Genomic DNA, 15,801 nt, shown 5'->3' on the forward strand with positions numbered 1-15,801 from the left:
ACTTAAACTGACCATCTGTAAAATTACTTTATCTTTCTTTGTTTAACTGTTACTTTATTTAAGGTTGTTTGCTAATACTATCAGGTCTACTCAAAAGAACATGGCATAGCTATCTCTTACACACACAGATAGGACTGCTTACAAAAATTCATAGTATAAGAAGCCCAATCTCTAACGGAGGAGATGATCAAAAGTATCTTTATCTTTTAGAGAATGTTTTAAAAAACTCCCTGGGTACAACAGTTTAGATCAAAAATTTCAAAAGCACCCAAGAACTAGACTAGCCTCTTGCAGACTTCAAGGAATCAAAGACAAATAAATAATAATAATAAAAAAAAGTCTTCTAGAACACCTCTATTTATTTTGTAATGAATTACAATTCCTTATGAGAATATGTATAAATATTGTAATTCATATTGTCTAAACAAATCTTATGGCAAATGTCTGCCATATAAAATTCCTGTTATGTTTGTGCTTGCATACGTACATATAAACATACATACACACATACAATTTTATTTCCTTTCAATCCTTCTGCCATTTATTACATATAATTTAAATTCATACAGTATACCTGCATATAGAAATAGTTGCATCAATGACTGATGACAGAGAAAAAAAAGTATTTGCAGAAGCTTAAATAAAAATTAAAGCATCATGAATCATTTTAGAGGAGAGCAATAAATTGTACTTACAGCTTCCAACTGATCCATAAGTTTTGATAAAAATTTACGGCATTCTGGGGTTTTACTATCAATCTTCATCCCTGTTTGCATTGCATACAGGCGACCTTTGAAGGTGACAAAACACATAAAAAACCCAAGAAGTTATTATCTAAGGCAAAACCCACAAGCAAACAAAGCAATGCCCCCTCAACACATCAGAAAGACAAACCCATCTCATGGTTTAACAATATACTACTGCAGTACTAGCAAGCAATGACAGTGAAATCTAGATATATTCAGTCTTGGAGAGATATTAGGACATATTTTTCTAAGACTTATGCTTTATTTTTTTCAGTGAGTATTCCTGCTGATTTCAGACTGATGTTTGTATCACCATTATGCAGTATTAAGTGCTTTTGTAAATAATCACCACCCATGTTTGCAAGCCTCTCAAATAGAAGCTTCAAGTTGGGTTTTATCTCTAATGATAATTTTCACAACTTACATATATGTATAGGGTGTATGGATATATCTCAAAAATAGAACTTAATGTAGCAGGAACCAGTTAGTTTTAAAACTCCACTTTAACAGAATTAAGCATCTAATATGTAACATTCAAAAGACACAAGACACAAACCTCATCTTTAAATCAGACCAGACTTTATTAAGCTTTGCCTGCAAGTAGTCATTTTTTCATATGACCTTGAAAATGAATTGTTAACATCTTCTGATTAAAAATTAACTTTTTACTACCAAAAACTATGAAATTTAAACATGCACATATGGTAGAACTTTATGTGTCTCAGGAAATTATGGGGGAAAATTAAGCAACTTATTTACTGGGATTCACACACAGAGAAGGGAAAATGGACAGTAACATTCAGTAACACAATGCAGAACTTTTTTCACAAAGTAGCTATTTCACTAATTCTCACTCTTGACCCTCAAGGGAGTCCTACGAAACAGTTTCAAATGTAGAGCTTAAGAACTAAAAGCTGTAACTCTACCAAATATTATAATGAGCTAGTTATTATGGCATACCCCAATGTACTTCTTCCTGCAGGATACAGAGTTCTGCAAGAGATCCTTACTTCCCTCACAGCCTGACCATCTCTCTCATTCCAAACATCTCTTCATGTACCAAAGATAGCCTTTTCCCTTCAAATTATTTCAATAAATACAAATATAATACAGATATTTTCAAACTGCACTTATCCTGATGTGTGCGGAATTAAGCTACTGAAAAGCATGTCTGTCTTCCATCTATCATCATCAGGCTGTCTAAGAAAATCAGATCTCTCCCTACAAACCTTACCTAGGTTCTACTGGTGAGCATCATATATTAATTTATATGGAATTTTAAAGTAATATTTAATGTTTCATATACAATTGATAATTCAAACCAGACAAAATATACATTCCATATTTGGGACTGCAAAGTTGACAATTTTTTTTAACATTAAGCTGTTGAGTTGTCCAGCCATTTAAAGATTTAAAAAAAAAAAAAAAAAAAAGTACTTGTGCCCTCCAGTGCCTCTCTATTTCTACAATTTATAAAACAAGCCAGCACCTTTGTGTTCAAGTTTTCACTAAAGAATAACCAAGTAAAAGTCTACTCTGAGCAAAATTTCAGGAATGAATAAAGGCTATAACCAACTACAACTGACCACGACAAATGAAAGACAGCAATTTTAACAAGAATTGCTGTGCAGGTTCTACACTATGTAGGTTTCATCAAGTGACAACATTTAATATTAAGATAATTACTGATACATCCTTTTAAGCTCACCTTATTTATAAGGTGTAAATGACTGACTAGTTCATATTAAAAATTATGAAACCTGCACATGAAAGCTGAAAGATATAGAGATTTGTATCTAGGGCACTCAAATTAGTTCAGTTCTACTGCCAATTAAAATACCATAACCACATGATGAGGAGCTAACACTTCCAGTCTTCAACTAAACTGATTTTTAAGGACATACATGATTGTAAACTTCCCTGAACACATTTCATGGTATAATTTAATAATGAAAAACTTAGGAATTAACATAATGGATGCTAGACCTATGGCCATCTGGATCAGTTATTTCTTTTGTAAAGACACAAATATCAGATATTTTCAGAAGAAAGTAAATTAATTTTATACTGATATGAGTTAGGGTGATTTAAATTCAGAATACCCTTGGTCATTACTAGATACAGATTTATCTTACTTGCTGAAGTATGTACCTTCATCTCTCTCCATAATTCATATACATAAAAAGAACTTTGTTTCCATATAAGTGGAAACTTTGCAAATGTCTTTAGTCTTGAGTATCAGTTTAACCATTAGATCTGCTTATTTGTAACTGTTATGAACACCACTTTCCTGCTAACAAAAGACTCTGGGACCAAGGTACCCAAGAGTCCTCAGGTCATTCAAGATTGAAGGACTATTACCCAAAGTGTACACAGACCGTTGAGAAAACATCAAGGAGCTCTAGCAGCAGCAGCTCTGCAGGTATTAAGAACAGAGACATCCTACAAACTATTAATGTCACCTGAGCTGTGTTCCACCTGTCACAACTATTAAATCTGTGTACCACACAATTTACAATATGAGACAGCACATCTAGCCATGAAACCCTGATTTGTATCAACATCTATATAAACTAGAAAGACTTCTTGCAAGATCTTAACTAGTAAAAGGTCAAAGTACACTTAAGTTACCCTAACAAGAGAGTCTACTGCAATCTTTAAGAACTTTCAAAGTTCAGAATTTTTGCATACTCACTTCTTCAGATACAGTAATATGTTTGAAAGGAGTACTGCATAACAAAACCTGCCCAGAGGCAGGCCTCTGATGAGGCAGGCAGTTGTTGAGGTAAGGGCAAAAGCTATTCCTTCTTTCTGAAATAACTGGCGATTTCAGAATGTTTGTGAAAGAGTATGTTTGTGAAAACTTCGAACTGACAAAGCATCACTACCTAGCACCATTCAGTACTGAAAGGGAGTCTTGACTCAAGTACCTTGATACAATAAACCGATTGTGATGAAGTATGAGGCAACCTGCAGGTCAGAAAATACAAACCATACCTTACCAGCCAAAATCTCCTGGAACATCAGTTCCAATTGATGAACTGAGCATAGAGAAGGACAGTATGCTCTCCACAGTTTGAAACTCACCTGTGACAAACAAAATGTTAAGTACATTTAGGCAGACCTACTGCTTTACTCAGTGCTGCCCTAGTCACAAGTAGGGCTTGGGGGTTGAGAACTTATCATTAAACTTATCAAGCAGACAGCAAGTGAATTGTTGAAAAACTGAGAGAACTAGGGATTTCTCTGACAGAAACAGAATAGGAAGAAAAGGAAACACTTTGGTATTTGCCTCTACAGACACTAGTGAAATAAAAAAACACATTCTTTTAATGTTTTGAAATGCTGGTTTTGAAATTATCTGTATAAAAAGTAGTCTGGAAGTAAATCTGAAAGCAGTTAAGTAATCAATACCCAGTACCAACACAGGCCAGGCAGAGAACAGACTGAGAGCAACCCTGAGGAGAAGGACTTGGGGGTGCTGGCAGATGAAAAGCTCAACATGGACGGACAACGTGCGCTTGCAGTGCAGAAAGCCAACTGAATCCTGGGCTGTAACAAAATAATTGTGGCCAGCACGCTGAGGGAGTTGATTCTCCCTGCCTTTACTTTGCTCTTGTGAGACCCCACCTGGAGTACTGCGTTCAGCTCTGAGGCCCCCAACACAAGGAAATAGACCTAGTGGAGTGAGTCCAGGGGAGGGCCACAAAGATGACCAAAGGGCTGGAGCACCTCTCCTATGACAACAGGCCAAGACAGTTTGGGTTGCTCAGCCGGGAGAAGAGAAGCCTCCGGGGTGACCTTACAGTGGCCTTTCAGTAAAGTGGGCTTATAAGAAAGACAAATCTGGTCTACTGGAAGGTGTCCCTGCCCATGGCAGGGGGGTTGGAACTAGATGATCTTTAAGGTCCCTTCCAACCCAAAATGATTCTATGATTCCATGAATCCCTTGCCTTATTACTGACATCACGAAAAAGTGTCTACTAGTTCTACTCTGCATTTTTGAGTATTATTATTACATCTTATTTCTAGGGCAAAGAATCTCAATTTGTTTCCAAACACAAATTTTTCCATGTCTGCATCTTCTGTTATCCTTCCCTCTGATCTTTCTGACTTTGAAATGTCCCAAGTGCTCTGCATGAAGGCTAACTGTAAGACCATGTCGGTTTGTGTTGGTTTTGATACTGCTACCTTTGCCAATTAAGGTGTCAGAAGTCTCTTAAGTATCTTTTGTTCCTTGTGTAGTTTATCACACAAATATTACATATGGTAAGGATACACGACAGTAACTGAAAGATACACTTTGATCTAATGAAGGAAATCTGTCCTTTTCCTGTCTCAGTTGCAGCAAATGGGCAAATAGTTCATTATTGTCTTTTCAGTAGCAATGAGCAAAACAATTTTCTCTGTTAATATCATCAGTGAAAATTTAAACTGGCAATTAATGGCCAAAGGACTGTCCTCCCTGTTTATGTTGACTGCTAATTAAGTAGCAAAGAACTCAAAAGCAGAAGGCCAAGGTTTACCATTTCCAACATTTCTGCAGAAAAAGCCAAATGTAACATGAGTTCAGTTTTTTCCCCCTATACCTGAAAAAAGACAGAATAATTGTTTACATTCCTTTAAATACAGCTGTTCTGGTTTCTGCAATATTGCAAAAGCAGTGGAATGTATTACTACCATGCTTGCTAAGTCACAAAAAAAAATTGCTTTAATGTAAGTGCTTCAATTTCTTTCTAGTAAGTAGAAATTAATCTCCCAAACAGTATGGATACCACAGAAAGAAATCCTGTTAAGTGTTTGGTATTACAGTTGTATTATTTCACCTTTTAAAAATACTACACGAGATGCCATTTTACATCAAAATTATTTCAGTTTTCTCTTCAGAACTTCTCTCTATACATTGAAAAATGTTTAAAGTGCACGTCCCTAATAACCACAGTAATGTACTGTAAAATTAAACAACTAGACTTACAGGAGCCATTTGCTTGCTAACTTTTGATAAAAAATTTCCTCTGTAAAAAGCCAAGCTGCTGAAAATTCTGATATAATAAGACAACTAAACCCATACATTGTAGCTGCAAAAGTTTTCAAGTTTTTAAAGCCTAAATGAAGTATTTGAAGAATCTTGGAAAAAAGTGACCTGTAATTCTCATTTCTTTGCACTATTCGTGATGAAGATCTGTAATACCTGAAACCAAATAAATGAATGCAATTATTGGTTCTTCTTAAACTTGTTTTATGCACTTGGCTTCATAACAGATGTATTTTTTTGCCTCCTTTATCCAAATAAAGTAGCAAAAAAGATTTTTGTGTGGTCAACAGTAGTATAAGCATAAGGAGGTAAAGAAGACTACATAGAGTTAACATCTAAACATTAATTAATATTATAAGTAGAGCTAAAGTAACTTGTAATCTTTTATGCACGAAAGCAGAACTGTTTTGCCAATTATTAACTAAAAAAAGAGTTTGCTCTCAGTTTACAGACAGGACATTTATCTTCAAATTCATAAAGAGTTGGCAAGTAATCATACTCAGAAAAATGTTTTGCCAAGACAACTACAAAATTTATGTCTTGATTTGTTGCCCTTAATTCTTGTTCAGCAAACACTTCAGTGTGGGTGTGCTGGATGGAACTATACAGTGAGCTTTACAGAAATTTCTCTGCTTTTATTTATGTCACGTAATACCATGTTATTTTTCCTTTGCTAATAATACACAGCACAATTTCAGAGTGAGTATTTTGTCTTTAGTACAAGCCAGGCATTAATTCCTAATACACAGTAAGTTATTCCAGATTTATGTTTGGATAACAACTGAAACTCCCCGCACTCCCATTTTAAAGTAACTCCATGCCAAGTGAAAATACTGGAGAAAAACAGTTCCAGCCAGCAAGCATGCACAATAGGTTGATTCTATCTTCTAAATTCTGTCCTACTATCCATCTTTCTTTTTCCAGGTCTAACAGGATCAAAAGATTACAGTTCTTCCCTTCCCTCCCTTTAATTCCCTAGTGTAGCAAAAAAAAAATAAATACTAGGAACTGGAATATTTTTTACATTTGATAGTAACAAATGGACATTAAATAGTAAGAAAAAACATTGCCATAACTTTGGCCATATTTTGACTTTAACTTAACTTCTGACTGAGAGATGAAAACTTTTTCAGGATGTAATTTATTATTCATTCATATTCTACACCTTCCTCTTTGCTGTGTCCCATCATTGAAACAAAAATGTTTGTTTACTGCTTGGTACAGGAAGACAACAGCTTGAATACAAAGGTGGGAAGCAAGGGACTCAAAAACATTAAATTGGATTGTACTCAAACTACTGCAAATATATTTTTTTAAAGAATGCACCTGCAAAGAAAAATAAAATTACTCTTGCTTTTATGAACATTAATGTATCATACTTCATCAATGTAATTCCTGCATGCAGATCATGAATACATGGTAATTTTACATGGCCAAGTACAAGTTGTCTGAATTAAAAGACTTTTTAAAAAGTGATTTAATAGCACCGACAAACTTCGAAGGGCCTTCTACTTCCTCTTCATTATATGATGTTTAAGGAAACTGGCAAAAACCAAGGTAAATATTAGGCTGGCACCATCAGTTAAAAATCTGAAACATTCCAGAGAAAACAAAATCACTTTTTTAATATTTATTTTCAAGTAAAACTAGGGCAAGGAAAAGTGCAAGGAAAAAAAAAAATCTGAGGCAAATATAGGGAGAAGGAAGACTATGGGCAAATTTAATTAAGAAACTAAAAAAAAAAAAAAAGCATAGTATCATGACTCCTTCTTCCCTCAGATTCTTTTAGATATTCTAAATCCTACAGAGGAAAATGGATTGATTACACTTATTTCAAGGTTATGTTACATGATAGACAAACATAGTCAGGTCAAAACTATCTCAAGTAAAATGTCTCTTACTTAAAATTAGTGAAAGTTATAGTAAACTGCATTATAATTCACTGTTATTTGAAGAACAGCAACTTGTGAACAATCAAGACGTGTTTTGCAATTACAAACAAGAGCAGTAATTACGACATTTTGATGACAAAACAAGTAATCTAGTAATATCTATCATGAATCCTAGGAAATGACTCTGTATTCTACACTGCCATTCTTCAGGTTGATATAAGGACCAATTTTGGTCTTGTAAAATTTGAGTAAGAGATACGTGGCATTCATAAGTTTCTAAACTACTGCTTCTTTCAAAGCTTATCTTTATAGTTTAGTAAAGAAGATGAAGTATTTCTAATTAAAACAGAAAAACTACCTGAACTGTAGGATTTATAGCAATTGAGATCTCAAGAAGGCAAAAGGAGAAGGCAGCTACTCTGGATTAAACAGCGTGTAGTGATTACAGCACAGATTTGAAGCACTTCTTTGGAACACCCTCCAGTTTAAACTAAACTGGAAGAAACCCATCTCAAACTACTCTGTGCGGTAAACCAAAGGACCCTAGACGAGCACAAGCTTCCAAAGTGCACTCCTGACCCTAACTGCTAATAGCATGCAGGGCTGCATTAAGAAAAGCATGGCCATCAGATTGAGGGAGGTGATCTTTCCCTTCTATGCAGCACTGAAGTACTGGGTCCCAGTTCTGGGCTCCCAGTGCAAGAGACACAGGAAAGGCCACAAAGCTAGTAAAGTGCTAGGAACATCTATCATACCAGAAGACACAGAGAGCTGAGGCTGTTTAGTCTTGAAAAGAGAATGCTTAAAGGGTCTTATCAATTGCATAAATACCTGATGTGGGGAAGGGGGCAGTGGGGAGTGAAGACAAAGCCAGACCCTTCTCTGGTGCCCAGCGACAGGACAAGAGGCCACGAGCACAGAATGAAATACAGGAAATCCCATTTAAACCTAAGAAAAATCTTCTACTGTAAGGATAATCACACATTGGAACAGGTTGCTCCCAGCAGCTGTGGTGTCTCCATCCTTGGGGATATTCAAAACCTGCCTGGACACAGTCTTGACCAACCTGCACTAGTGACCATGCTTTGAGCAGGGGATTGGACTAGCTGACATACAAAGTTCCCTTTGACCTCAACAGTTCTGTGATTCTGCAAATTAGAATGCTGATATCGATGCATTCCTTCTTCAGAAGCAGCAGCAAACCTCAGACAGGAAAAGACAGTTCTTAATTCTACTTCCAGCATCTCAAGTTGAATAAAGATCCACCAAAAAACAATGAACCGTAAAGTGGGAAAAATGCATGTTAGTATATTTACACAGTACAACTGAACTTCAGTAATTTTATACCACATACCTCAGAAATAAAGTTTCAGTCTCTGAAGTACACTTGCTCTATTCTATGTTCTCATTCCTATCTGTCAGAGCAGATTATAAACTGAGAAATATTTTTAGTTTATATACTCGTAGCTCAACCAAGCTCAACCAAAGTCTCACAGTACACTATGAAATGGATACCTACTACTAAAATATTTGACCATTTCAATTAACTCATCCTGAGTAAAGAACAGATTAAATCTATTCTTCAGTATGTAATCTCTAATAATAGACTTTGAATCATTTACAGTATTAGCATCACACAAACCAGTTTTCTGCCACCAGTAAGATGAGAATATGGAAAACTTACTTTTACAAATGCATTATACAAAACTAATACAGAAAATTAATATTTGAACTTGAAAACTCAGGAATTTGATCTTATTAGATAAGAAATGTTATAGGAACATTATTTAATGCATTTCAATTTTACAATGTCCCAGCTAAATGAAGTCAGTATCTGCAGAACATCTGCAGTGAAATACAGCAAAGACCAGTTACTTTTATCTCCACTAATACTTCTGAATTACATGCATGCTCTAAATTAGTCGTTCAAAGTGCATCAAGATACAATAAAAAGTTGAATAAATTAAAAGCTCAATTAAAATATTTGTCTGTTATTTCCTCTGCCTTGAGGAAAGGTCAGTGAAAAATTAACAGTATTCCAACTGTAAAATTACACAGTAGCTATTATTTCCCAAGTTCCAAGTCAGCCCATGAACTCTATTTTTTTGTCTCTCTTTTTAATTAACAAAAAAAAAAAAAGAAAAAAAGTCTTATAATTGGTATGCAGTGAGAACCTTGTTTCATGGATGTCTGACTAAACTTGAAAGCAAAAAACCAGTCACATTTAACAGATGAGTATTTCTCTTAAAAGCTGAATGACTTTTGATTCAAGAGGTTGTCAACCGGTTGTGGGAAAAAAAAATCCCACCAAGTCTTTTGCTTTTCTCTCCTGCTTGATCCCACAAAAACAGAAATGTTAACACAACAGTAAGATCCTTTGGAAGGATTTCTCTGGTGCTTTTGCTATCTCAAGAACTTTGGAATTGTAGATTTTCTTCATACCTTTTTTAAACAGATAAAGTTTACTGATCCCACATGAATGTCTTCTGATTAGCAGGTAAAGCAAAAACTATCGCAGCCCTGCTTTTCAGAAGTTACTAGGATCATAATTTTTCATGCTGAATTCACTGGATATCCAAACACCGCTGCATGTTAGGATATTATGTATCATGAAACATCAGTGCTTTCCTGGCAACTCACTAGCATTCTCTCGATGCTTTTGCATTAGAACAAAAAACAGCCAGTAAGTATGGAAGTATAAAATAAACTACCAATAATCTTTGGAAGGAGTTTAACACTTCTGAAGGGTTGAAACAACAGCTAGTAAGGAAAATCTCGCTTTAAACACTTAAATAGAGGTTGGAAGGCAGAACTCTCTCTCAAACCTTGCAATTTTTCAAAAAAATAACTGCCGAGTCAAACTGCCTACGGCCCAGTTAGAGATACAATTTCTTTAGTTATTACAAATGCCAGAGATTTTTTTTTATCAAAGCCTGCCTCCTTGTGTTTGCAGAATAACATCTCAAAGTAGTCAAACAGACTGTAAGTTTTTAACATAAGAAAGTTACTTTATTGACCACCAAACACTTACCTTCCTTTTGCTAGGCACTCAATGTAGCATCCTTACTGGTATTCCCTCATACCCACTGAATCAGCTGACCTTTACTGAACCTGAGATAGCTACACACTTAATGACAGTGATTAACAAAATAACATGAAACATGACAAAAGGTAGCACATGGGGAGGTAATAATTTTGAAAGAAGGTAGTAGATCACCACAGCACTGAATGCTTGCATTAACCATAAAGTAATCTTTTTAAAAGGAAAATTATTATGAGATCATGTCCTGTATGACTTAAAATAAAACTTGGTTTCTTCATTTCTCTACAGTCTATGGTCTAAGTAGAACAAATTTTACAGCCAAGTACATTTACGGTACATACTGTCCAGAAGCAAATATATTTTTGTTGCTTCAATCAATTATGTTCATCTACAAACAGTGGCTAGGGCTAAAAAAAGTAACAGTTTACAAACAAATACAAAGTGACGCATCATATGCTGCTTTGAATTTGAGTATCTAAAAATGGAGTTCATCATGAAGGCTTTGTAAGGAATACACAGGACTACCAGAAATAAAACCTTTTTTTAAAATTTTTGAAGCATTTCTAGCAAGTATAACAAAAAGCATCTGTGATGTGTTATGGTGCACAAGAGCATCAAAGCTGTTCTTCAACATTTTATTTTTCATATGGAAAATTATGTGGCAGTTGTATTAATCAACCCTGCTCTAGCTATCTATATCATGTAAAACAGAGATTAATGTTAATCAAATTACAGTTTCTTTAAATCAACATATGCCAGCAATATCAAAAAAGCAGGAACCCTGCCTTCGCCCCAGCCCACTGTGCCTTGCTCCTTTTCTTTGTCTGTGTGGGAGCACAGCTATTTAAGCGGTAGTGATTTGGCCTGGCTGAAAAATAGTTTATTGTTGGTGTTCATCACACAATTACATCAATGTTTGCTTCTGAAGGAATCAGGGTTGGGAATGAGAGAACAGAGAACTACTACAGTATCTTCTTTAGGTGGCAGTGCACGTATGTACTAGTTTAAGTCTTCGAATGAACCACACCCAAAAACGTAACAGAAAAAAAGTTTGAAATGGTGTATGCAAAATAACATGTGTAAGCACCACTCAAATTCACAGCTTTAAGAGCACACCTCTAGCACCAGTGGATGCTGCTGAGAAACAAAAATATTAACACGAGCAGTAAGTAGCTCCTCCTGACAATTTTATTGCTAAGCTACAGAAAGTAGTATTTTAGGTTGCAAACCAGAGTTCACGTGCTTCTTATATCAAATTAGTTTGTGACACAGCTCTTACTATCAGAAATACACAAGTGGAATTGAACTAAAATGTACATAAATCAAAACCTTGCAAACATATGCCCATACTGAAAACTATTGCGCTGTGGAAACACTAATATTAGAACCAAAGCTTTTTTCTAGGGATGAACCACTTCTGGCAACATTCCAAAGTCCAAAGCTATAAACACCTTACTCTTTTCTTCAGACTGATAGTTACATCCATCATATGACCAAAATTCAGGTGTGCCCCCTCTGCTGGGAAAGCAGCCTTGTGATGGAACATGCCGCACTGTTCCACCATAGGACCTTTCACCATAGGGTCCCCTCAACTGGCTGCTGTGCCACACCACCCTCCCGGTCCCACCACGTGCGAGGAGGTGCCAGGCACCTGCCTGCAGACGGAGCTGGTGGAGGAGCACCGGGACAGAGAACACCACATGTTCCAGCACACACACACCAAGCTTTCCTCACACCATTCTTTCCATAAAATACATTACAGCAAACGTATAAAGCTCCTCTGGAACACATTTCAAAGGCTCAACAAAGACATGCTCACTTTTTTAGTGAAGCTTCTCATAAGAAACACTGCTGTAACTCCACATTAAATCTGTGTTGCTTTCAAATCATTATCTGAAACATATAATGAAATTTCTTTGCATCTCCAGACTTTCTCTTCAAAAAACCCCTGCCTTTTTAGGAAACTTTTTATTATTCATAGCATGCTAGAAGTATACAGATTTTTGTGACAGAAGCAGTATTAATAACTAATACTTTGGGATTCCACATAATTGTTCTAAACCCACAACGTTCAAAATGAATGGTTCATAAATCTTATTTATTTCAAAGCCAGAATTAAAATTTAAAAAACCCAAACAACTACCTATGAAACAGGAATTCTTCATTTTAGTCAATCCAGACAAACTCACACACCATGCAAGGAAGTAAGTGCCATCAGTGCAACACTGGTGAAAATTAATTCTTCTTTGTGTATTTAAAAAAACGAACGGTCCAAGCAAGACCCGTCCTGAAAAAGAGGTGTCACTGCTTTTTATTTTATGTAGTAATGTAATGAGAAAGATATCTCTAGAATATCTGTACTCAGTAATGAACCTGATACGCTGAAGTACTCAAATGAAAAAATATGATACACAAATTTTCAGGGTACTTAAGACAGATAATGCAATGGACTTTACAATGATTACACACAGGTTTGTGGGTTTTTTCCTGTACCCTAAGACTTACATTAAGTTTAAGAATGGAGAAGATATTAAGAAAAAAAGATCAGCCACCAAAACATTTATGTTTTATAAAAAAAACAAACTTGTATTTTGTTACCTACACTAAAAATCCAGTATTTTTATTATGTAGGCAGACAGGGTGTTACATCTGATAAAAAACCCCAAAGAAACAAACAAAAAAAACTTGTGGAGCTCGACCTAGCTGGTGCTTCCTGCTACACCAAGTATTTGTCCTGTGTTTTTCCAAGAGACAGCAAGTACTATTGAGAATGTCCAGTGTTCTAACATGTGGCTATCTCACTTCTCTGGTGGCACTTTTCCACATTAGCAAGGTATTCCTGCATAACACATAAAAATTAAAATTATTCTTCTGACATTTGGCTGACAGTTTTTTCAGAGCCTTCTGAAGCCTGAATTTCATGAGTTAATCCTCTAAACTTAAGACTGTCTCACAAATGAATCGGCCAATTATACCTCTTTTATATTTAACTCTTCTTGAAGACAAGCTATTGCCATGTAAACCCCCCAAAATGACCTCCTCACACCTCAATAAAAAGAAAAAACCGAACAACATAAGCATACATTTCTGGTGATATGCTTGTCTTAGAAACTTTCCAAGTGTGGTTAACAACTGTGAGGGAATTTAAGACTGTAGCAAGAGGCTTGCATTTCTTAACTGTGGAAGGCCTTTTAGAAAAGCTCAAACACCACCCTGACTACCATTAACTTAGAAAATTTACATGTTAATTTGATAGATAAACAGCAAGATTATGCTGTGTTTATTTCAATGAAACAAACAAAAAAAGAGCCACCCACTCTCCACCATAAGGAACCCTGAAGAAACGACAAAGCCACAAGGAAAGGAAATTGACACTATTAAAGAGAATTAAAGACTCTCAAACCTAAATTGGTTACTTAAGATACAGGACAGAAAGCAGGTCTTTTCAGGAGAAAAACTCTGAAAACACTCTCGAATGTTAGTTTTTTGCGATAATTATCAGGACCGCCCAGCGCAGACAGAAGAGTTGACTTTACACACGTGCGTACATATATGGAGGCTGCTGACGCACCCGCGACTATAAAGAGTCTTAACTCTGCAAAAACAGAGCACGTGAAAGGCAGCTTGGGGCTGGCAGCTAAAGCGGCTGACAAAGACTGAGCCCCCAGCACCGCCCCGAGGGTTGGGGTGGGGCTTCCCCCCCCCCTTCACTGTACATGCGGCGGGCACTCCGCGCACCCCGACCTGCCCGGCAGACCGAGGGAGCGGCGCGCTCCACCACCGGTGGCCGGCGTGTGGTGGCGGCGGTGGCAGCGCCAGCCGCGGGGGGGGGGGGGGGGGGGGGCGCCAGGGCGGGGCGGGCCCGGCTCAGGGGCCGGCGGGGCGGGGCGGCGCTGCGGCCGCCTCACTCACAGTAGTACGCCACCACTGGCTCGCGTTTGTCCAGCTCCTGAGCGGTTCGCAGATGGTGCTGGATGCTCTTGAACTGCGGCGGCAGCGGGGGAAGCGCCGTGGCCGCCATCACGCGGGCGGCGGGGCGCAGCGGCAGCAGCTGACGGCCCACAGCAGCTCTCGCTCCCGAGGCTGGCGCCGGCCGCTTCCGCTTCCGGTACGGGACGCTGGGGCGCGTGCGTGGTGGGCGGGCCGCCGCCGGTGGCGCTGCTGCCGGGAAGCGCGCCCCCTGCTGGTCGGGAGGGGGAAGCGGCGGGGCGCCTCACCCGCGCTGTGGCCCGTCGCAGCCGCGCGGACTGGTCCGGCCGCCCGCCCGGCCGCGGGGACGTGCAGCCTCATGCGGCGCCTGCGTGGCTGCGTTAGTGTTTGAAACGCGCCCCACAGCCGCCCTGTGGAGGGGCCTGGAGACCTCGGTCCAGCATGGGGATGGTGGCCTGGTCCTGGCCCTTCTCTTCCCCTTTGGCCCATCAGCCCATAGAACCGTGTAGATTTAACCCGTGTAGGCAGATCTGCAAGTAAAATCGCTTTTCAGATTGCAGAACCTTCCCCTTGTGCCATCCCGAGGCTCACCGGAGGTCTGGGAGGCCCTCGAGCACTGAAATGCACCTCCGCTCCTGGGCCTCCGCTCCTGGGCCTCCGCTCCCGGGCCTCCGCTCCTGGGCCTCCACCCCTCGCCCTGCTGCTGGCAGGGGAAGCCCTGCCCTGCCGTGGCCTGGCTCACAGCACTCCGCTGGACTGGGCTGCTTCCTGGCAGCTCTCAGCAAGTCCGCCAGCCCTGGAAAGTACATCTTCCTGGATCACCGCTTCCCAGATAACGTCTTCTCTGCGGAACCTCCAGGGCTTTCTGTTTTTGCTGAGAGGGGTTAAGAACAGCAAAAGAAATGGGAACTGTTGAAACAAAATGTTTTTAAATGGATCTCAGAAACTGCAATGTAAATTATTTCAGTGTTTGTCAGCTTCTCATTCTGACAACATAGTAAAATGATTTTAACATTTCTTTTAAATGGCCCTGTTGCCACACTTCTTCCTGGTCTCAAAACGGCTCTTTGCAAGACAAAAGAATGTCAGTGCTCCAGGGTGTAAAGGAAGATGCCTGTTGGAGGGAGGCACATGGTAGAAGAGGTAGCTGCATTG

The 15,801-nt window shown here is 38.5% G+C and overlaps 1 protein-coding gene across 5 annotated transcripts in view; it reads right to left on the reverse strand.

The window, feature by feature from the left end:
- VTA1 (vesicle trafficking 1) overlaps positions 1-14,818 on the reverse strand; it is a 39,988-nt gene extending 25,170 nt beyond the window's left edge. Inside the window, exons 1-3 of one of the 5 annotated variants that reach the window (XM_040597719.1) lie at positions 14,629-14,716; positions 3,749-3,833; positions 696-790 (exon numbers count right to left, since the gene is read on the reverse strand). In XM_040597719.1, the coding sequence (XP_040453653.1) occupies positions 696-790; positions 3,749-3,770 (117 nt within the window). In that variant the 5' untranslated portion in view covers positions 3,771-3,833; positions 14,629-14,716. Of the gene's footprint in view, positions 1-695; positions 791-3,743; positions 3,834-5,272; positions 5,300-12,859; positions 13,004-14,628 lie in introns of those variants that run through there. The other 4 variants (XM_040597720.1, XM_040597717.1, XM_040597718.1 and 1 more) reach the window with 4 other exon arrangements.
- Positions 14,819-15,801: the final 983 nt, after the last annotated feature.

The sequence above is a fragment of the Falco naumanni genome, chromosome 6 (genome assembly GCF_017639655.2).
Source record: "Falco naumanni isolate bFalNau1 chromosome 6, bFalNau1.pat, whole genome shotgun sequence".
Lineage (NCBI taxonomy): Eukaryota > Metazoa > Chordata > Aves > Falconiformes > Falconidae > Falco > Falco naumanni.